This window comes from Maniola jurtina, chromosome 2 (assembly GCF_905333055.1).
Source record: "Maniola jurtina chromosome 2, ilManJurt1.1, whole genome shotgun sequence".
NCBI classification, from domain to species: Eukaryota; Metazoa; Arthropoda; class Insecta; order Lepidoptera; family Nymphalidae; genus Maniola; species Maniola jurtina.
In genome coordinates, this window is record NC_060030.1 from 13,460,096 (window position 1) to 13,482,939 (window position 22,844).

Consider the following 22,844-nt stretch of genomic DNA (forward strand, 5'->3'; position numbering starts at 1 on the left):
TTTAGCACTATTGAACGTTTATGAATAATGTTTTTGAGAACTTTGCTTATAACAAGCTAATAAAGCTTCTACAAATTTTTATGAATAAGACTGTTAGTATTTGGATACGTGATCTCTACCCATGTTATAAATGAGAATGTGTGTTTGTCTGTTGGTTTGTTAGTTTATTAGTTTGTTAATTTCTTTCAATCAAAACTGAGCAATGGATCGATGTGATCTTTTATTAGGGTATAGTTAAGGACTTAAAGAGTAACATAGGCTACTTTCATCTCGGAATTTCAAAGTTTCCACGGGATTTTAAAACCTAAACCCACACGGACGAAGTCGCGGGCATCAACTAGTAATATTGTAATCAGCATGGCTTCTATAATTTTTCAAAATGTAGCGGTCTACGAATGAAAACTGAACACAGGACCACAGACACACAAATCGGATTGTCAAAATATTTGCATATACGAAGAAGACAAGTGGAGTCAACTTTTAAAAGCCACTTTATTTCGAGTATTGCTACGACTTCGTGTGTCATAAAATATGGACGAACTTTACTTCTCGTATAACAACTTTGCATCATATTTAATACTAGACAATGCCCGCGACTACGTCTGCGTGTGTTTAGGTTTTTAAAAATACTGTGGAAACTTTTACATTTCTCTATCTCTGTACCAAATGTCAATATCAGTTAAGCAAATGGGCCTAACAGGCAGATGCCTAGATAGATCGAAAGACTTACGCACTTATTCAGGCTATACTCACGTATATAGTCGAAGCCTGACTAGTTTCGAACCCATCCGGGGTTCTTTTTCACAGGGCCTCAGCTCGCTACGCGTCGTTGAGACCGTAAGCGGCTCGCTCAAAATCGGTTGAACAGATGGGCCGTGAAAAGCTAGCAGACAGACAGACAGACAGACAAACACGCTTTCGCATTTATATTATTAGTATGGATGAGAATGAAACTACGTTTGAATGGAACGAGTGATGGCGAGGCCTATGTTAAGTAGGCATAACATGCATAAAGGAAAAGGTTACATAAACCTTTATGACTGATTGTACATTACCGTGTCGTATCGAACGTCATTCTGATAGCATACTCGATTTCTTCTCAGAAAATTCCAATGCATTTTTCGATATTTTAATACTGGTAAAGAGTTCTACTTCGCACGGTTAAATCATATGACAGCAAAGTATGACAACTTTCTCATAACATAACTTATATCTATACAAGTGTAAATTAAAAATTTATAACACCCCCGACAAGTGAAGGTTACAGTAACTAGAAAAAAGCTGATAACTTTCAAACGGCTGAACCGATTTTCTTGGATGATAGCTAAGAACACTCTCGATCAAGCCACCTTTCAAAGAAAAAAAAAACTAAATTAAAATCGGTTCATTCGTTTAGGCGCTACGATGCCACAGACAGATACACAGATACACACGTCAAACTTATAACACCCCTCTTTTAGGGTCGGGGGTTAAAAATAATTTGAATAATATCAGAATCGAAGCAGTAACGCATCCGCGCGGATGAAATCGCGGGATGAAATTATATTATTTTGATAAATAAGCTACCCACTAAACTGAAATAAAGCTAGGTAAGTACCTATACCTATTCTTGCTCCTTGAAAGAACTTGCAAAACTTTTATTACTTAAATCGTAGTAAGAAAAAGTAAAAGAGTGAAGAATTCCACTGCGCTAAAGTGCCTAAATCAGTTGAATCCGCAAACCGCATTGCGTTTTTATACATTTAAATACCTACTTGTGGAGAGATTAAGAAGGTATATTACATTACTAGCTGTGCCCGCGACTTCGTTCGCGTGGAATAGTGACTTTTCGGGCAGCATATACTCTGTACGTTAAAAATGTTCGCCGTGATTCTTTAAATTGACATAACTTTTTTATTTATGAACCGATTGACATGAAATAAACACTAAATGTTAAGTGAAGCTTACTACAATATATTAGTGAAAACCGTATCTAAATCGAATAAGCCGTTTCTAATATTAGCGTGCACAAACACACAGACAAACAGACAAACAGACAAACAGACAAAAAAAAATTAATTACAATTTCGGGTTCGGCATCGAAATAATAACAATCCCTGCTACTTTTTTTTTATATATTTTCACTGTACAGACACCACTTTTCTACAATTTTATTATATGTATAGATATAAATATTAACAGTTTTTGATGTTTGGTTCAGAAATGCTTACATCTAAATTATTACAATAAAACCTAAAGCTAGCCTTATCTAATTACTATACAAATCATGCCCTGGCTGTATTTCCGCGCTGAACAGCCAGGCTGATCCGTTGCGCAAAAAATGAGCCAGCCCTTCTGTCACTCGCTGTCATAAAGGACTGGTTTTCACCAGGCAGACAGGCTGGCTTTTGATAGAAGTCATCACTTGTCAGGAATCTTCAATAAAATCCCCGATTCCTTAAAAATGTGTAAGGTATACCAGAAAAAAAATTTAAAAGAAAATCCCTGTTCAGTTCATACCATTGTTTTGGTTTATCGGTTACCTTTACGATATTTTTTATGTATCAAGGCGCCCCAAAAAACGGTTGATTCTCTCACAGATGAGCGGCTTCGAGTTTACTCGAACAAATCACTCCCTTTGATTCTTTATTAGCATGTAGACGATTCTGTAGACGCAACCCGATGATACACTAAAATCCAAGATACAAAAAAATACTTTTTAACCCCCGACCCAAAAAGAGGGGTGTTATAAGTTTGACGTGTGTGTCTGTGTATCTGTCTGTGGCAGCGTAGCTCCTAAACTAATGAACCGATTTTAATTTAGTTTTTTTTTGTTTGAAAGGTGGTTTGATCGAGAGTGTTCTTAGATAGCTAAGAAAATCAGTTCAGCCGTTTGAAAGTTATCAGCTCTTTTCTAGTTATGGTAACCTACTTGTCGGGGGTGTTATAAATTTTTAATTTACACTTGTATAGTAGTATAGTAATATTTTCAAATAGATTTAAAAAAGTTACATTATATTCTAATAGGTATATCGCCTGTGCGATAAAAATAACTTGTTTGTCTTATTTTAATCAATGTTATCTAATTGCCCGTTACGAAAAGCCTGTAGTTAAATAAAGAAAAAAAAAAATCTCTAAAAGAAAACTCACTGTCTTTCTTTTATCATATTTTTTTTAAATATCAATGATGCAACAGGATATTTTGCAAGGGATGAAGACGTATTATGAGGGTGTACTCCGCGCCCCTCTTTAATGTGTTTACAAGGAAGTATCGATTGTTCTATTGTACTTTTATTTGACTTGGAAATTTACGTTCCCTCCAGCGCCAAGTTTATTGTGCCTTTTATCAAATTCACGTTGCAAATGTAGCTAAGTAAGGGAAGCAATTGAAAGAAGATTGGAAAATGATTGGACGTCGCTTTTATTGTTGTTCTGGGAGCTTTTAGATATGATATGAGTTTCTTCAAAGTTTTGTACCAATATGTGCTGACCAAATGTAGTTAAGCCTTGTAAGGCGTATAATAACGATTTGTTTTTATACCTAATTCGTGAGATGCTTCCTCGTTTCTAATACGCACTGCTAGAATATGAAATGCCCTTCCAGCTTTCGTTTTTCCTGCTAGCTATATTGGTACCTTCAAAAGAAGAGTGTATAGGCATCTCCTAGGCAGGCGTACTCCACCTTAAGGTGCATCATCTCCTGCTTGGTGTGATTGCAGTCGAGCGCAAGCCCATTTAGTTGTAAAAAAGGCCGCCATTCCAGTGCCTTGAGACCCCAAAATCTATCGGTTTTTCGAGCTATGTGCCCATTGCCACTTCAGCTTTTTGATGCAGTGTTATTGTTGTTGTAGGAATTAGGATGCAATGACGCCTCCAGGTGGGTTGTGCTGCCATATTAGTAGATATTTAATCAATCAAAAGTTTTTTTTTTCTTCTTTCGTCTGGCTTTACAAAGATTAGCCAATGTCAAGTTTGTAGTTATTTGTAAGAAGTTAGTTAAACTGTACAAGTACGGACCCCGTCTGTGCCGGTGCTCGCCGACATACGCACGGCACCCCCTTAGAGCTCTTTCCAGTCAGTTTTAACAAAAAAAAAAAACACTCCAAAAAGACAGAGTACGCCCGCCAGCTAACACCAACACAGACGAAGTCCCAATCAAAAGTTACAGCAATATAGTCCAAAATGTGAGCTTTCAAATCTATGACCTAACAAACTACAGCCCTTATAAAAGCCATAAAAGCCTCTAAAGGAATATGATTTAATTTCCATATGATTTAAATTCCATACTAATATCAGAAGTTAGGCTCATAATTATGGGCAGTATATTTTAATTGCACTTTCAAATTTTCTAACGGGATGCGCTAACTAAGTATTTTAGTTTTGTAAATGAGAAATTCCGTACGGAACTAGTTTGTATTGCCGCGTTTAAAACTTTCGATTTATTTATAGCTTCGCGAACGTTCTGGAGATATTCTAGCACGTTTGTCGCTGTTAGTTCATTGATGTTGGTAGAGTTATTTTATGGTTACAACATAAGATTTGTTTTCGTCTACGAGGACCACACAAATTTCAAACCCTTATTTTACCTCCGTAAGGGTTGAATTTTCAGAAATTCTTTCTTAAAGTGTGTCTACGTCATAATAGCTATTTGTATGCCAAATTTCAGCCCGATCGTCCGGTAGTTTCAGTTGTGCGTTGATCAGTCAGTCAGCTTACTTTGAACGACTATTAGTATAAACTGAACCATATTCAGAGGGGTGTTGTAAGTTTGACGTGTGTATCTGTGTATCTGTATCGTAGCTCCTAAACTAATAAACCGATTTTAATTTACTTTTTTTTTTTGTTTGAAAGGTGGCTTGATCGAGAGTGTATAGCTATAATCCAAGAAAATTGGTTCAGCCATTTGAAAGTTATCAGCTCTTTTCTAGTTATTGTAACCTTCACTTGTCGGGGGTGTTATAAATTTTTTATTTATACTTGTATTATAAGTTCTTACTAAATAAAGGTATATCACAAAGACAATAAAATCCTCATTGTACGCTTTTCTACTTAATCTAATCTTCAACTTGTAAAGTTTTTCACTCGGTTTGAAAACGAGACGATATTTAATAAAACCTACCTGGATAACTGCTATTACATCCCGTATTTCTCCCTCCTTTTCTTCAAAGTTTTTCTATTATCCCTAATATTTCATTTACTGGGCTTCACTTAATATTGCAGGGGATTCGCTCGGTGAATACTTTTCGCGCTTATGAAAACAAATTAGGTGGTTTATTGAATGGTAGGTAAATAGTAAAGGTATTAACCGCGAGCTTACAATTTACATAGTTCATTTAACACTTACGATGCAATGGAATAATGTAATCAAAGCGAATTAATGCATAATCTGTACAGACTAAACCTATTAAGAGGGCTCTCTCCGTCACTCGTTTCATACCATTTCATACAATCGTAGTTCCAATTTCATTTGAATATTAAGCAACCAAAGTCCATGAAATTTTACAGACATATTCTAGAAACTAATATCTATGTCTGTGGTTTTCCAGATTTCTGTTAAAATATTCGGTTTCAAAGTTACGCGGTCTTAAAATTTTCATACAAATCTTTGAGCCCCTGTAATTTTAAAACTACATATTTTTAGAAAAATCTAAAACACCACAGACACAGATATTAGTTTCTAGAATATGTCTGCAAAATTTCATGGACTTTGGTTGCTTAGTATTCAAATGAAATTGGAACTACGATTGTATGAAATGGTATGAAACGAGTGACGGAGTGAGCCCTGTTAAAAGGCATTCGTTGTCAATCGATGATCCACTGCTGGACATAGATATAGGGTTTTAACACACGCACAACAGACGGAAACGTTTAAGTGCGGAAACCAGCCCAGAGAGAAGAAGAGGGTTTTAACACATCACAATCTATTCCAGCTGCTCCCTGTGGCTAGTTTGATATCATCTTCCCAACTAGTGTTGAGTCTGCCAACGCCACGCTTGCCGGTGTAAGGTCGCCTAAAAAATTCCAGCACCTAAAAAAACCTACTCACCATTGCTAATAGCACCATAAAGTGTGTACCCAGAACGCTATTAAAACTTAGCGTTTTTATTATAATATAATACCTTAACACAATCCAATGCCTTATCTTGTAGTTTAGTGTACTGATTTAGAATTTTTAAATCTGCATTATATAGCGTACAAAACTTGGGTCAACTCCTCCTACGACGCGATATTGACTTCGAGTGACCCATTTACGGAACGTTCGTTGACCCCTAGCGTCAGTCAGATGTTTTATTTGCAATATATTGCGAACTTTTAAAAAATACAGCGGTTTAAAATTTTATTTTTTCGTGATTTTTTTTTGTGGTACCTTTACAGTAATCATCAGTACTATCACCTGTTTTGGCTAGCGTTTTGGTTACACCCTGTATTTAAACAAAACCTTTTTTCACAGGCCTATCAACAATAGTAACGCACAACGAAACAGCAAGACTAGCAGGCGATGCCAACAGAAGCTCAGGCGGTGTGCTATTCGCCGCTGGAGGCTGTGCTGCAGCAGCTTTGGCTCTGCTGGCAGGAGCCGCTGCAGCTGGGACTCTGTACAAGCGAGGAAACAAGGCTCGCCACCATGATTCCATACAGTAAGCATCATTTTCTAACTCTTTCTCTAAGGTCTAGGGTGGTGTCGTAAGTCCATAACTTGGTTAGACTCCTTAGTGCAGATTCTACTATATGTACTTAACAGCTGCTGGTAGTACTTCACAAGAACGCAAGAAGTACTGCCTACAGGCTGGGTGAAACACCATGGATTTTTACAAAATACCCGATCACCCTCATCTGATGCGTTAAAAGCATCGATGTGTTAAAAGCCATGCACAACTTATGAATGTAACACTTTATTTGACGACCGCTGGTAGTACTTACTTCAAAAGAATGCATTATGTCTTCAATTTTGTAGCATCTGTATTCTGTAGGTATGCCCACTTGAAAAAAATTGAGGTAGCACGTGTTTATAACAACCTATCATCAAAATGGCAAGACTAATGTAACTTTTGATGTTGATGTTATATCGGAACTTTTCAAAATAGTTAACAAAACCATGCCTTTAGAACCCATTATTTATTTATCGTAGTTGTTAAAATTATTTTAAATGCATTTTTGGCAAAACGTAGTTTATTGATAAAGCAGTCATCCACATTTGCCACAAAAATTATACGTATGCTTTAATTCAACTGGGGCAAAAACATGGGAATGGTTTGGACGGCTATAAAGCTCCGACCGAAATAATGACGCTGTTATAATAAAATTTTCATAAGGCACTCCGCCCACGTCAGACTTTTTAGGTTTGATAATCGGGCAGTGTTTCGTCAACTTTTAAGATTTTGCGGCTGATTTAATGCACACGTCCGTCCGTCCATTGTCGGTGGCTATCGTGGGAAGTGCACGTTATGAATTTATATTTTGTTATAATTGAGAAACAGAAAAAAAAGAGGTCTGGGTTGATCCAACAATTTCTCAGAGATTGTTATTAGGGTTGTTTTATGCTCATCATGCAGCCCACTGTCGGTGAATAGTATGCGTTAATGCATACATTTACTTTCCATTTTCAACCGCCAATCAAATCGGCCGGGATGCACCGATTTTGTTTTCGACTGTATTTTGGTAGGACGTGTGCGTTTAAATATTCCCATTTGTATGCCCCATTTATACCGACAAAAGTCGGCCACCAATTGTCGGACGTGGGAGGAGTGTCTTACAGATTCCAACTCCACAGTTGCTCTAGTTTTCAAACATCTACAATACTGAATGTAGGCGCGTCAAAGTTAAAATGTATTCCGCTGAAAAAATACTTCGCATTTTATTATTTTCATAAAGAATTTCTACAGTATATAGAATGAATATTATTTCAGTATTTTTTTAAAACAAAACAAAATAAAAATGATCTGTGGACTATTATAATAGGTTTCGTTTCATTTTGGTTCAAATAAAACAAAGTAGGTAGATAACATTCGTAGTAATTTTGTGAGATTTATGTTAGTTACTAAAATCGTTTTTTAACTATACCTCTATGTTATAACCATTGATTTTGAAAGAGCCATTTATTCTAGGCTTATAACCATAAAAAGATATTTTGATCGTTTCTTTTGTTTTAATGCGAAACTTATTCTTTTCGGGTTTCTGTTTTTTATTTAAATTGCTGGCGTGAGAATGAGTTACACTTAATTCTAAAGAAATAGAAGAGCTCTTAATGAAGTTATCTTACTTTTCAACTTTAGCAAATTAATTAAAAGAACTTTAGCTAGAATCATCTTCAAAACGAGACGCTGTCAAATGGGAAATAATTAATAGGAAATTTTCGGCAAGCGTTTTATGAGTTGTACTATAAAGAATTATTATATTTTATGAAAGTTTTAATAGCTTATCTTCAAAAACTTTTGGAACGACTTTGGAAATTTTTATTTATTTATCTTGTGCTAATTGTGGTTGGTCTTCTGAAACATAGAACATCACGGTAACAGAGAGACGCAAATTTTGTCTATTTTGAAAATTATTATCTTCACCCCAAAGTAAACCTACGTGACTTTTTAACGTATCTGAAAGCATGGTTGATCTTCTGAAACATAGAAAAGAATAAAATAAATATAAAGTCAATGGTCAAAAGCGGGCCTTGACCTGTGTTACAAAAAGAGGTCAAATAAATAAAAATCATAAATTTGAGTTATAAACTGTGTTAGCAACAACAATAAAATGTGTTATAAGTTTGATCTGTCTGTAGTATCGAAGCTCCTAAACCGATTTTAATTTGATTTTTTTTGTTCGAAAGGTGACTTGATCGAGAGTGTTCTTAGTTATGATCGAAGAAACGGCCGTTCAGCCGTTTGAAAATTATTGGCTCTTTTCTAGTTTTTGTGTCGGGGGTTTTTTTAAATTTTGAGTTATATAACTGCAGTCCAAAACTCTATTGTCTGAAATTTTTAGTGATAATGAACTCTATCAAAACGAATGAAGTTGTCTTCAAACTCCGGAAATATAATATATATAACATATAAATATCGCTCACCCTACTTTTAAATTTCACTGTTCACATTTAGATGTAATATAATATTATATCTAAGTGTAAACAGTGACATTTAAAAGTAGGGTGAGCGATATTTATATATTATATTATATTCCGTAGTTTGAAATCAACTTTACTGTTTAGAAGTTTTGTACAAATATGCAGCCAGTCATTAATATACAAAAGTTTCCTTCTCCAATAATCGAGTTGGTACCTACCTACGTACAAACCATTTTTCATTGCGGAACTCTAAAGCGGTGCGCAATTAAACGTCACTGGATAATTTATTATCTATCGATAGAGCCTTCCGTATCATCCATCAAGCAGGGGGTCGGCCAATAATGTTTGTACGAGTAATACCGTATGTTATTCGATATTATAATGTGCAATTTCGCCTAACTTTATTTAGATTTATTTATATAGTTCACCGTGTACTTAGTAGTTAGTAGTTCAGTTAGCTTAGTATTCTGTACATAATAATACAATCCAGTACATGATTAGTTTTAAAGCTTCGCTTATGATGCTAGATGATATCCGCGACTTCGTCCGTGTAGATTTAGGTTATTTTTTAAACCCCGTGGAAACTCTTTGATTTTCCGGGATTTAAAGTAAAGGTAAAGACCTGAAGAGTGAAATAGGACACCTTTTATCCCGGAAAATTATAGTCCAAGCACTATAGTATATACCCACACAAAAAATCATGTCAATCCGTTGCTTCCTTTGAATCGTGACGGAAGGACAAACCTGGAAAAAAATAAATCAACAAACACATTTTCGCATTTATAACATAACTAGCTAAAGTCCATGACTTCGTCCGCGTAGTTTTTGAAATTCCGTGAGAACTCTTTGATTTTCTTTTTTCTTTTAAAAAGTAGCCTATGTCACTCTTCAGGTCTTTAACTATACCAATGCAAAAAAACACGTTGATCCGATCCGTAGATCATTGCGTCGTGATTGAAAGACAAACCAGCAAACAAACACACTTTCGCATTCATAACATTAGTGTGATATTATGATGGGTAGTGATAATAGGCTTCCCGAACTGAAATAAGCAAATTTTCCCATAATATAGCTAGTTAAGGTAGTACTCGTAACAAAATGTTCGCAAATGTTAAACACGATACACATACATTGTACTTCCCTATTCCCTTTTCATTTCCATACAAAGCGATAGCACCAAACCTCAGCCGTGCGGCTTGTCTGGATTTGGAATCCAACCTCAAACCTTGAAAGGTTTCGCGTATCGTTTTTCTTTGGCAGGTTTTTTTGCACTATACCTTTATCATTATTTTTCATGTATTTTTGTGGGATTACAGAATATATGTACCGACTCGTATAGGTATGATATTAATTTCAATAGGATCAATAACTTTTAACTGGCTTCATAGTAAAAAGCAATATGTCATTTCTCATAGAGCTGCATTGTAATATGGGCCTTTGGTAGTAGTTTGGATGACTGCAAAGTGTCGCTACTAGATGGCATTAGCAGTTGCTTCAGTACTGAAGAACATACATACATTTAACAAATTTCGTCACAGGCAGCAAGCGAACCGTGGCTTAGCGGTCAGAGCGTCGGGCGCGAACCCTGAAGACGCAGGTTCGAATCCTGCCGGTTCCGCAATATTTGATAGTAGCTGACGCCCGCGACTTCGTCCGCGTGGATTTAGGTTTATCAAAATCCCGTGGGAACTCTTCGATTTTCCGGGATAAAAAGTGGCCTATGTGCTAATCCAGGATATTATCTATCTCCATTCCAAATTACACACACACACACAGAGGTGTTAATCAAATAATTTATTTCCAGTACATCGTATACTACCGCGGCATATGGTAGCCATCAGAACGTGCTGTTACGGCTAGACACGCTTGGCAGGCCGCCCAGCTCCACGGGCTCCTACGCAACCATAGCCAGTCTGCACAAGTTTCCTTTCGGTAAGTAGCTACTTTTACTATTTTAATGTTTCCTCTTTTTACCCGACTGCGGCAAAGCCAAAAGGATGGGTTATGATTTTAGCAGTCTATGTACTCGTATGTATGTATGCTTGTAACCAGATTCTGCGTGTTCCACCGTAGCGCTTAAACTACTCGGCCGATTTTGATGAATGAGGTGTCAATTGATTCGTCGTAAAGGTCCGGGTGACATAGGCTACATTTTATACGAAAAAAATTGACCTAATGGATGTTACATCAAGAAAGGTGGAGGTCTCCAAAATTTTTTTTTGCTATTGTATCGAGTGCGATGTCAAATGAAAGACAAGACAATTCTGATGTACTACAGCATTAAAATATACCAAGCGACAGAAAAACAATTTTATTATAATTTTTCAGCGTTTATTAAGACGATCTCAGTGGGTTTTAGTTTTCAACTTTATCTTGTCCCATTAGATTTTCACTTTAAAAATATTGGCTAGCCATATAGGGTTCCTTACCACTACACAATAAAAATTTTCTAGTAGGTAAATATCTGGCTAGAAAAAAAATTGGCACCCTATGAGTACAGCACTACATAGTACTCGCGACTTCATCCGCGCAGATAGGTCTTTTAATAATCCCATGGGAACTCTTTGATTTTTCAAGATATTTTTTTTTAATTTTATGAATTTCAAAAAATTTTATAAATGTATTTTATTTTTATTTTATACTGTTAATGAATTAAGAATTAAAATTATATATCTTACTATGGAGTGGTAGACTTCCTACAATCTGACCAATTTTAAAAATTATATATTCAACGTTATACGTATTCAACGAAAATAGAGCGAAAGCCTGAAACAAATATCATTAAAAATGCTATTTTAACCGACTTCCAAAAAAGCAGAGGTGGAAGGAAAATAATACTACGTGAATAGAAGTAGCGTAAATAATTACTTTAATTTTTATGCGAGTGAAGCTTCTGGGAAATTTTATAATCATATGCATTTTTTCACTACTCCAAAGTTATTCCATACTGTTTTAATATATATTTTTGAATCGCTATGAAAAAGAGAATTTCCACTAGCGCTTTTCAAAAAGCTGATTATGAATAATGAATGATTGCACAATATGGACCCCGTACTATCCTTTTATCGATATTAAAACGGGCAGGAATTAAATTTTTGTATTGCACCTTTATCGGCTTTCAGCAGCGCCAGTTCAGTCTATTATTATTTATTCATTTGAGAACAATTTCAGTCGAAATAATCAATTTGCATTTGTATGTAGTTCCTTTGTGATGTTTTAGTCCATTGCCAATCAATGTACCTACCTCTGGCTTACTTAATTTAAATTAGTTATTTATCATTTCAAGCTTTCATTATAATTTAACAAGTGTAAATAAAAAATTTATAACACCCCCGACAAGTGAAGGTTACAGTAATAACTAGAAGAGCTGATAACTTTCAAACGGCTGAGCTGATTTTCTTGGATTATAAGCTAAGAACACTCTCGATCAAGCCACCTTTCAAACAAAAAAAAAAACTAAATTAAAATCGGTTCATTAGTTTAGGAGCTACGATGCCACAGACAGATACACAGATACACACGTCAAACTTATAAAACCTCTTTTATGGGTCGGGGGTTAATAAATAGTAGGTAACAAGTACATTTCACGATTAATTTGCTAACTTTATTTGACGATATTTCGAACCAGTTGCATGGGTCGTGATCACGATTGGACTGCAGTCCTGCGAGAGATGACTTCGAGCCGTCATGGGCAAACTACCCTCTTTCTTGTTCTTTTCGCTGGAACTTCACGAGCTGAAAGAGGGTAGTTCGCTACTGCCCATGTAAGCAGTACTTTCTGTCTATGTAAAGGACTATGTTTTAAATCTTTCCTACTCTTGAAATCTTAAGTAAATAAACAAGATAAAGTTGAAAACTAAAACCCTCTTATCGTCTTAATAAACTCAACTTCAAAAAAATAACTTAATATTATAGTAAAATTGTTTTTCTGTCGCTCAGAATTTTTTTCCTTTTTCATTTGACATCCCACTCGATACAATAGCAAAAAAAAAATTTTTGGAGACCTCCACTTTTTTTCCTGATACATCCGTTAGGTCAATTTTTTCGTATAAAGTATAGCCTATGTCACCCGGACCTTTACGACGAATCGATTGACACCTCAAACATAAAAATCGGCCCAGTAGTTTAGGCGCTACGGTGGAACACACAAAATCTGATATATACCCACATACATACATACATGACTGCTAACCCTTCCTTTTGGCTTTGCCGCAGTCGGGTAAAAAGGTTTTTCACGAAAATATTTCTTTCAGGAAGTCGAAGATCGCCGTCCCCGTACGCTACGACTCACATCGGCGAGCACATCTATGCCAAGCCAGAGTCAAGGGTTTCCTACTACGCAGCTTCCAATCTCACACATGTTTCACAGGTAATGGTGCAGCTTTTTTTTTCTCTCTCGTCTGGCCTTACAAATATTAGCCAATGTCAAGTTTGTAGTTATTTGTAACAAGTTAGTTAAACTATACAAGTATGGATCCCGTCTGTGCCAGCGCTCGCCGACGCACGCACGGCACCCCCTTAGAGCGCTTTCCAGTCAGTTTTAACTTAAAAAACACTCCAAAAAGGCAGAGCACGCCCGCCAGCTAACACCAACACAGACGAAGTCCATGGTGCAGCTTTTTTCGAACGTAAACACCTTAGGGCTCATTCACACGAGAACGGTTCTTGTTTTTGACGTATTGTCATTTTTCACGTTTTGTTCACACTATCACGAATCGTGAAAAATGACGAATACGTCTTAACTTAACGTACTGTGGTTTACAAATCACGAGTCGTCAATGGCAACGAATCGTTTAGTTTCGTCAGACTGCTGAACCCCACTAAAGTTTTCACGGAAACTTTTAAAACCTTAGTGCACGCAGAAAAAGTCGCGTCTAGTCAACTACCTAATGGTAGAATTAATACAGACCTAAATCAGCGGTCTTACAAAATGAGAACACGTGCTATTTATTTAAGGAAAACATAATAAGTTACCTTAGCCCCAAATTAATCTAACACCTGAGTAATGTCCGACCTATAAGAACAGGTAGTTTAAGAACCACAATTACCGACCAACCTTACTCAATTCCTCTAATAAATTAGAACCTTACTACCTACTTCGCGTCTTTTATAGATCGACTCAAATAAATTAAAGCACTCGTACATAGTCTATGGTAAGTGGAGTTATGCTACAAGAATACTAAATCTATTATTCTGCTACGAACTTTTAAATTATTTGAGCAGAGATAGCCTAGAAGTTATTCGAGAGATCAGGGGTTCGACCCCTGGCATATAAATCTACAACTTTTTGGAATTATGTCTGTTTTAGGCAATTAAGTATCACTTGCTTTTACGGTGAAGGAAACTAATAGCTCGGTTCCGTATAACCTGCATTAATCATTATTACAATCGCAATTGTTGTTATTGGCTAAAATGTTATTCTTTTGGCAACAATGCATTGTAGCCAATAGTGAGCGAGCATCAACCAATCAGAGGTGATTGCGATCGTGACATTGTAGCTGTCATTCTACCGCAAACAAACTGCTGCATGTCTGAAAGTTCTCCATTATGTTCTCAAAGGTGTGTGAAGTCTGCCAATCCTCACTTGGCCAGCCTTGTAGACTATGGCCAAATTAAAAAAAAACCCTTCACATTCTGAGAGGAGGTACATATTCAGCCGTGTGCCGGCGATAGGTTGATCATGATGATGATGAGAAAATCAACAGATTATCTACAGATAGGATTGGCCATTAATTTCGGGCGTAATTAACAAACTTATGATAAGATCAGCAACATATCACTAAACCAAGTATTCTAGGCAACAAATACCTGCACCACGTACCTAGGATACCCAATAACCAATAAGTAATTTATTACTTACTATTTTTATTCCTATACAAGTTAGCCCTTGACTGCGATCTCATCTGATGGTAAGTGAAGATGCAGTCAAAGATGGTGGCGGGCTAACCTGGAAAGGGTATGGCAGTTTTATTAAAGCCATACCTTTGGTTTCTTCCAGGTTAGCCCGCTTCCATCTTAGACTGCATGATCACTTACAACCAGGAGAGATTGCAGTCAACGTTGTCCTTGTATCTGAATTTTAAAAAATACAGCAGAATTTTAGATACAGAAGATTTATCCCGCAAAGACGTTAAATAAATAATGACTCTTTTTACGACGCAATAAAGTGCTATTCAGATCGAGCAGCACAGCGGCCGAGTTGATTCCGTTTGGATCTCGGCTTTAACAATAGCCTATCAATTTTTTCACCTTTGTCAGACTGCCAATTTTCACATAGGATACTAGGTACGGTTTGTCTACTGTCTGGCTGTTCCGAAAGTATTTCCCCTGAGGGTAAACTTCTAGCAAAACTTTCTATCATAAAGGGAAAATATTATTATGATGACGTATTTTTCAATACAATCAAGTCTGATATACCTAATTCTGTAGTACTACAAGTATAAATTAAAAATTTATAACACCCCCGACAAGTGAAGGTTACAGTAACTAGAAAAGAGCTGATAACTTTCAAACGGCTGAACCGATTTTCTTAGATTATAGCTAAGAACACTCTCGATCAAGCTAAATTAAAATCGGTTCATTAGTTTAGGAGCTACGATGCCACAGACAGATATACAGATACACAGATACACACGTCAAACTTATAACACCCCTATTTTTGGGTCGGGGGTTAAAAACCGATCAAGTCGGACTCGCACATGTATTAAATATAACACTAGGTATTCATTATTTACTTTTCATTTATTTTTTATTTGCATGGCGACCATTTTGAAATTCGTCATTTGGTATTTTATTATTTTGTTGCTATACCACCAACAGAAATAGGTAGACACTCTATGAAAATTTTGTATCTCTACCTATTACAGTTCATAAGATACAGCCCACGGACAGACAGACGGTTGGACAGCGGAGGATTAGTAACAGTGTCCTGTTGGCAGCCTTTGGTTACGGAACCCTAAAAACCGTATCAATTCTGTTGAACACAAAATACTAAAAAGCATATTAACGGGCGGGCGATGGGTGAATTACCCATACAAACGTATTTACCAAAATAATTTGTAATTCGAGAATATCTCCACCGTATTATGTGGTTATTTGGATTCAGATTGTATAACAAACATGGTTTTGACATGGGTTTCCCTAGAGTTCCAGAATGCAGCATGAATTTAGTAATCCCTTGCATTATGATTTCCTTTCTAGATTCATTCACGTCTTCCCTATCACATTTTTCTCTGTCATCCTTTTCTCAAAACAAATATGGCTTGAATCGAAATTCCGTGTAAAAAAAAATTACAAACACATAAGAAATTGTATTATTTGTGGCAACTGCACAATATAAATTTTCTAAAAGCCCGCAAACCTTAAATGGAAAGATCAGAAGAATGATTGTATCTCTTATGCGTCAAGGGCCACTTTCTTGAAACTTTTTGAGCGTCGTGGAAGATTGAATTGCGCAGAAAATGAGCCCTTTACCTCATTAAGGATCCAATTTGAGCGAGATGCAGACTCCCTTTCAGGTGATACAAACGTAATGCAATTAGCGATCTTCTTGGCTTCGCTCTCATATCGCTCGCTGGAAGGATTAACATTTTCATTAAACTCTGTTTCTTGTGTGTGTTAGTTAAATTGCTAGACTTGTAGCAGATTATACTAAAATATTTTATTAACTCCCGACCCAAAAAGAGGGGTGTTATAAGTTTGACGTGTGTATCTGTGTAAATGTCTGTGGCATCGTAGCTCCTAAACTAATGAACTGATTTTAATTCAGTTTTTTGTTTGAAAGGTGGCTTGATTAAGAGTATTCTTAGCTATAATCCAAGAAAATCGGTTCAGCCGTTTGAAAGTTATCAGCTCTTTTCTAGTTACTGTAACCTTCACTTGTCGGGGGCGTTATAAATTTTTAATTTACACTTGTTCTTTTCGTTATGGATTCCTGCAAAGTGACGCCTGATTCTATTTAACATTAATTAAATCGATTAATATTAGTTCATCGCCAATGATTTTATAATTATATATAAAAACATGGAAGATACGTTACATCTAAATGATACTTTAGAAACGTATGTATCTAAAGTGACGATTAAAAGTACTTGGTATATGGCTAATACCTCTTATTCTATATTCTTCTTCATCTATGGATGAGTTTTTTAAAGACGAATATCGTTAAAAATTCATAATTTACCTATCTTTTTTTAATTTTTGAACTACTTATTGTTAAAGTAAATTTAAAGTTAAGTCTGTCCATAGATGCTCATTATTTTAATACATTCATATAAGTACTTTTACATTGTTATACCTATTTATTTAATTAAACTTGTCTCTTCTAGTGTACTGATATCTCTTGATTATTAGGCTTGGCACGGAACGGCATTTTTAATTTGCAACCCCTTTTGTTCGTGAATTTATCGCGCCGTTGAAAGTCTTCAGGAAATATGAATTAGTGTCCTTTGCGCAAGGTGCTAACGAAGGTGGGAAACGTAACTGGATACCTTTTCCTCACCAATTGCTGCTAATTAATTGCTCTTTCACTGAAATAATATTATATTTGAAAGTGAAACCTAAGGACGTACATAATTAAAAATATTTCTCAATTTCATCATCGTCGTCAATTGATAGAGGTCTACTGCTGGAGAGGTCTCTTGTATGGTCTAATATACGCCACGGTCTTACGCCGGCCGCCTGGATTCAGCGACTCCCTGCGACTCGTTTGATGTCATTTGTCTACCTAGTGGAGGGTCTGCCAAAACTTCCCCACTTTTACTGGTATACTTTTGAAACTTACTGTAACAAGCATTATCAATACAAATTATTAATATTATAAAAAGAAACGTAGTGATTCACTCACAGCGCACAGCCCAAATCCTTGGACTTAGAAAGCTGAAATTTTGCATAGTTGTGCCCTCTATAATGGAGAAACAAAAAAAGAATTACTTAATAGAGGATTATTCGAAATTCCCACGGATTAAAGATTAATATTACAACATAGGGTTATTCAAGGGGCGGACTAACAAATTCCCGAAAGGCCAGCAACGCATCTGCGAGATCTCTGGTGCTGTAAATGTTCATGGGCAGCGGTAATCACTTAACACCAAGTGACCCGCCTGCTCGTTTGCTTGCTATTTTTTATAAAAAAAGATATTGTGGACAAGCGAAGTCGTGATATTTCGCTTAGTATCCGATAAATAGATGAAAGGTTTAAGAAAGCAGGGTTTACTAATATTTTTTTATTCGAGAGACGTTATTGATTCACCTGTGGTGCAGTTATTATAGTTAGAGCATAAATACGTTAGAGTAAGGAAGCGGAGTCTGGCATAAGTCCAGAGATCTGCTTCACGGCGGGTCTCTTGAGTATACATCTGCATTCTGCAGATTAAAAAACACTGCAGCTAGAAAACTGGAGTATCTCCTTGATAGCTTAGGAGATTATCTTTTTAATCAAAAAATCTTGATCTTTCCAAGAATTCTTTTATAGTAACATAATGCAGTTTAGTGACGAATTGCGGAATGGCAACATCAGTGTCATCATCATCAACTCAATACCAGCTCACTACTGAGCACGGATCTCCTCTCAGAATGATAAAGGGTTGCCCATAGTTCACCACGCAGGTCAAATACGATTCACAGACTTTACTCGTTTTTGAGAACATTATGGAGAACTCTCAAGCATACAAGTTTTCTCACGATGAACATAGTAAGGAAACATCGGAAGGAAAATGGATTATTTCTTTTTTTCCATTTCTTTATTTCTTTTTTTTTTTTCTCCACCAGCAAACAGTGACCAAAGATCGGATAACGGATCCAGCGGAACAGCTCCGTTACCTCACGACACCAAGGTCAAACATTCGCCTTGAGATTCTGGTCCATGAAGGTACCTTCGGGAGAGTCTACAAAGGCGTGTTTAAACGAGGCGACACCTATGAAGAGGTTTTAGTTAAGACTGTTTCAGGTAAGTTCTAACATTAGAAGAATTTGAAGGGGTTGTCACTGTGCTACTCCCATTAAGAGGTTTTAATCTTCAGTGATCTATTTAATAGACCTTATTAAAAAAAAACATATAACATATAACAAACATATAACAAACATATAATTGTCTCTGTTGTTCCAACGTTGTTAATCGGACTTTAGAGAGAAATAACGGTTTCGTTGAAACAAACAAAACGTCACTTAGGTAAGTATGAGTAAGTAATAAGTTATCACCAACTCATACCTATGTGACGTTTTACGAAGTAACGTTAACGTTTTGTGACAAGATAACGTTTTACGAAACTGTTATCTCTTTCTCTTTCCTCCCAGGTGACCAGTATTCGATCTGTCAATAGATCAATAAATAGGTAATAATTTTGGTTCAAAAGTTTATACCATATCTATGGTTTATACATATCAATAAGAGCCATTGGCACCTTTGTAACGGAGAATCTCATTCATATTTGTAGTTAAGTAATTAATTATAATATTATTATGGTATTGCTGACTACTGATTCTGTTAAGCTAAAACATACAACACTAAAGTTTTTCAATGACAATATATAAATTATTCTTTCACTCGTTTAGAAGCAGCATCAGCATTGCAAGCAGCGCTACTAGTGGCTGAAGGACTTCGACTTTGCGGTTTGGTTCATGGAAATGTTCTTGCACCGATGGCGGCTTGTGCAGAAGAAGCAAGGAAACCTTTCATAGTTTATTGCTGTGTTTCACATTCTTCTAATCTTAAGAGGTGCGTACGGTCCTTAGTATGACCTTGAGAGCAAAATTTCTAGTCTTGCTCATAAAAGAGTGATTTTATAATACTAAAACTTTCTATTGATAGTTTTATTTAAATTCATTCTTTGTTTTTTCATTCATTGTATGTTAATAATCACCCAAATGAAGTGGAAACTGTGAAATAATTTTCATCCCTCAACAATATTCAAAATCACCGAAAATCCCGTAATGATATAGAATTTGTGTGCAATGGACAATAACCGCCCGGCGACCACACCAGAATAATTAATAGGGGTCTTGTTCAGGTTTCCAAATTTTAGGTATATCTGGGATCTGGTTATATCTGATTTAAAATTTCATATTTAGTTTGAAAGATTAATTTCATTTCAAATATATTAATTGACATTGAGTTTTGATAGGAAACCATACTAATGTTATAAAAGCGTAAGTTTGTGTGTATATTTGTTACTCTTTCACGCAAAAACTACTGGACGTATTTGGCTGGGAATGGACATAGATTATCCCCTGGATTAACACAAGCTACTAAAGTCCCATCCGTTTAACCGATTTATATGGGTACAGAACTAGCTTGCATCCCGGAAACTGACACGGACAATTTTTTATCCCGGAAAATCGAAGAGTTCCTACGGGATTTTTAAAACCTTATCCACGCGGACGAAGTCGCGGGCATCATTTAGTATTTACATATACACAAGAGCGAGGATGCAGTTCCATATTAATACCTACTCGTGTACACAGGTTCCTAACATCATGTCGGCTGGGCCATCAAGCGGCACCGGCCACCAGAGAATTGGTAGATTTAGGAGCACAAGTCGCCTGTGGCCTGGCGTACTTACACGTACAACGGCTTGTACATGCGGACATTGCAGCCAGAAATTGCATGTAAGCATCATAGAATAGCGATATCTAGAATATGTTGAATTTCATTGTAATCTTGCAGCTTTGTTGATAACAATAGATTTTTATAACATTGCAAAATTGCGCGAAATATTATAAAAATAATATTACTTTACGGATATCACAAGTGAAAAAAATTTACCCCAGGTGTCTCACAAGGCACACAATTTGCACCGCTTGCTTACCTATTTTTCACTAAATAAAATACATCACCATTACAATGCCATTATCTTACAAAATTCAACAATTGACAATCAAAAGTGTACAGTGTTAACCAATTTGAGAAAAGATTTGAATTTGACTTTGATCAGTACTAACATTAGTATTATCAAGAAATTATTACAAGATGCACGCTTTCTTGATCAGTTGAACTTTCTGTTTCTTGCATGGCCAATGTTTTTTTTTTAAATTTTAAATTTAAATACTGTAACAGAGTGGACGAGAAATTAAGACTGAAAGTGGCAGACAACGGGTTGTCAAGGGATCTGTTTCCTGACGACTACCATTGTCTCGGAGATAATGAGAATAGGCCAGTCAAGTGGATGGCTCCAGAATCCCTGCTTCAGAATCAGTATACCACCGCGTCAGATGTGGTAAGATTATTGTCAGCTTAGTACCTATTTACAAAGTATTGCAAACGTGCTTTTTGTGGTGGATTGTTCAGCACCAAGATATATATAAGTTCTTGTAGTGTGTTATTTTTTTTTCTATTTGACTGTATGGTAATTGCTATAATTTATTAGCAATACAGTCATACTAAAAGCCTTAAAATTCACAATTTTTATGAATAATATTTGAACTGATTATATTTATTAATTGAAGATATATTTACCTATACTTTTTAAAACCTCTTGATTGGTAAAATTCTGATAAATACGTCTATATCAATCGTTATTTCTGCAGTGGTCGTTAGGAATAACGCTATGGGAACTAGCAACACTAGGAGCATCGCCTTTAGCAGAATTAGATGCAGCAGATGTTGGAGCATTCCTCAACGGAGGGTACAGACCCTCTCAACCTCACAACTGTCCTGATGAACTGTAAGTCTATGCTAACTTGTCTGTTATCATTACTTGACTTTTATTGTCATATTAATCCTTATTTTGCTGATTTCTTCTATTTCTCATACCATTATGCTATTTTTTTAATTTTTTTTTTAATTTAACACTGGTGTTTTCCATTCTATCAGGTATGGTCTGATGTCGTGGTGTTGGACAACATCGCCATCAGTACGGCCGACTGCTCCACAACTTTTAGCAGCTCTTCACGATTTTAGACAAACGCTCAGTACATATATTTAATACTCAGAATCTTTAAAAGTTAATGAATTCCCTTTTATCTTTACACTTTGTGAACTCTCTGTATCAAGACTTTCAAAATTTTATAAGTACAAATATCCATCTTAATATTATAATCTTAAAATTGTATTAAGATTAAGCAGGCAAGATCAGATTTTAAGATAATCTTCTTAACACAGGCCAATATCTTCTATTTGCTTTCCTAGTTTTCATTCTTCTTATTTCAGAAGATACCAATGTGCCTACCATATTATTTTAAATCAAATCAAAGCAATTTTATTATATTTGGTGATGGTAATTTAAATTAAAATGTATCTGATGAAAATAAAATTATCTCAATTTTAAAATCGTTCAACTTTATTTAACGTCCAAGAAAATAGAAATAATTTATTTAAAATGAATAAAGATTGAGTGATAAAATATTAAATGATACATCATTCATTCATACAATATAATATATGATTACAAAACAAAAGATCACAGAATAATGAAATTCTAATGAAATAATTTCTTGAGAAACAGCACTATAAATTTTTAAATTAGAAAGTGATAATATTATGATATGTATGTAATTAGAATAACAAATTATTTAATGGATGATAATTTTGTGTAAGATAGAACTGAATTAAGATAGATAGTACCGAAAATTATAATATGACTTAATGTGAATTCTTAGAATTCTCCTTATCACCTAAAGTGATAATATACATTAAATAAAAAAGCACAAGCGTTTACATAGGAGTCAAAGATGATCGATAAAACCTAAAATTAGGATAAGCATTTCTATGTAGTAAAATGGGTGTAAAAAGGGAGAACTTTGGAAAGTAAGAGGTCGTATGAAAGGGTAATTGAAATTTAAATATTCACAGAAGCAAAGTGTCCCACATACAATG

General features: G+C 35.6%; 1 protein-coding gene and 1 non-coding gene across 3 annotated transcripts in view; both read left to right on the forward strand.

The window, feature by feature from the left end:
* LOC123874156 (tyrosine-protein kinase Dnt) overlaps positions 1-22,249 on the forward strand; it is a 62,248-nt gene extending 39,999 nt beyond the window's left edge. For both annotated transcript variants that reach the window (XM_045919379.1, XM_045919370.1), the window contains exons 6-14: positions 6,431-6,617; positions 10,839-10,966; positions 13,288-13,403; positions 18,803-18,980; positions 19,586-19,748; positions 20,495-20,638; positions 21,087-21,246; positions 21,557-21,693; positions 21,843-22,249. In XM_045919379.1, the coding sequence (XP_045775335.1) occupies positions 6,431-6,617; positions 10,839-10,966; positions 13,288-13,403; positions 18,803-18,980; positions 19,586-19,748; positions 20,495-20,638; positions 21,087-21,246; positions 21,557-21,693; positions 21,843-21,954 (1,325 nt within the window). In that variant the 3' untranslated portion in view covers positions 21,955-22,249. The remainder of the gene's footprint in view (positions 1-6,430; positions 6,618-10,838; positions 10,967-13,287; positions 13,404-18,802; positions 18,981-19,585; positions 19,749-20,494; positions 20,639-21,086; positions 21,247-21,556; positions 21,694-21,842) is intronic.
* Trnas-cga lies at positions 10,581-10,652 on the forward strand. Its single transcript has one exon. It is a non-coding gene; the product is annotated as a tRNA-Ser (tRNA).
* Positions 22,250-22,844: the final 595 nt, after the last annotated feature.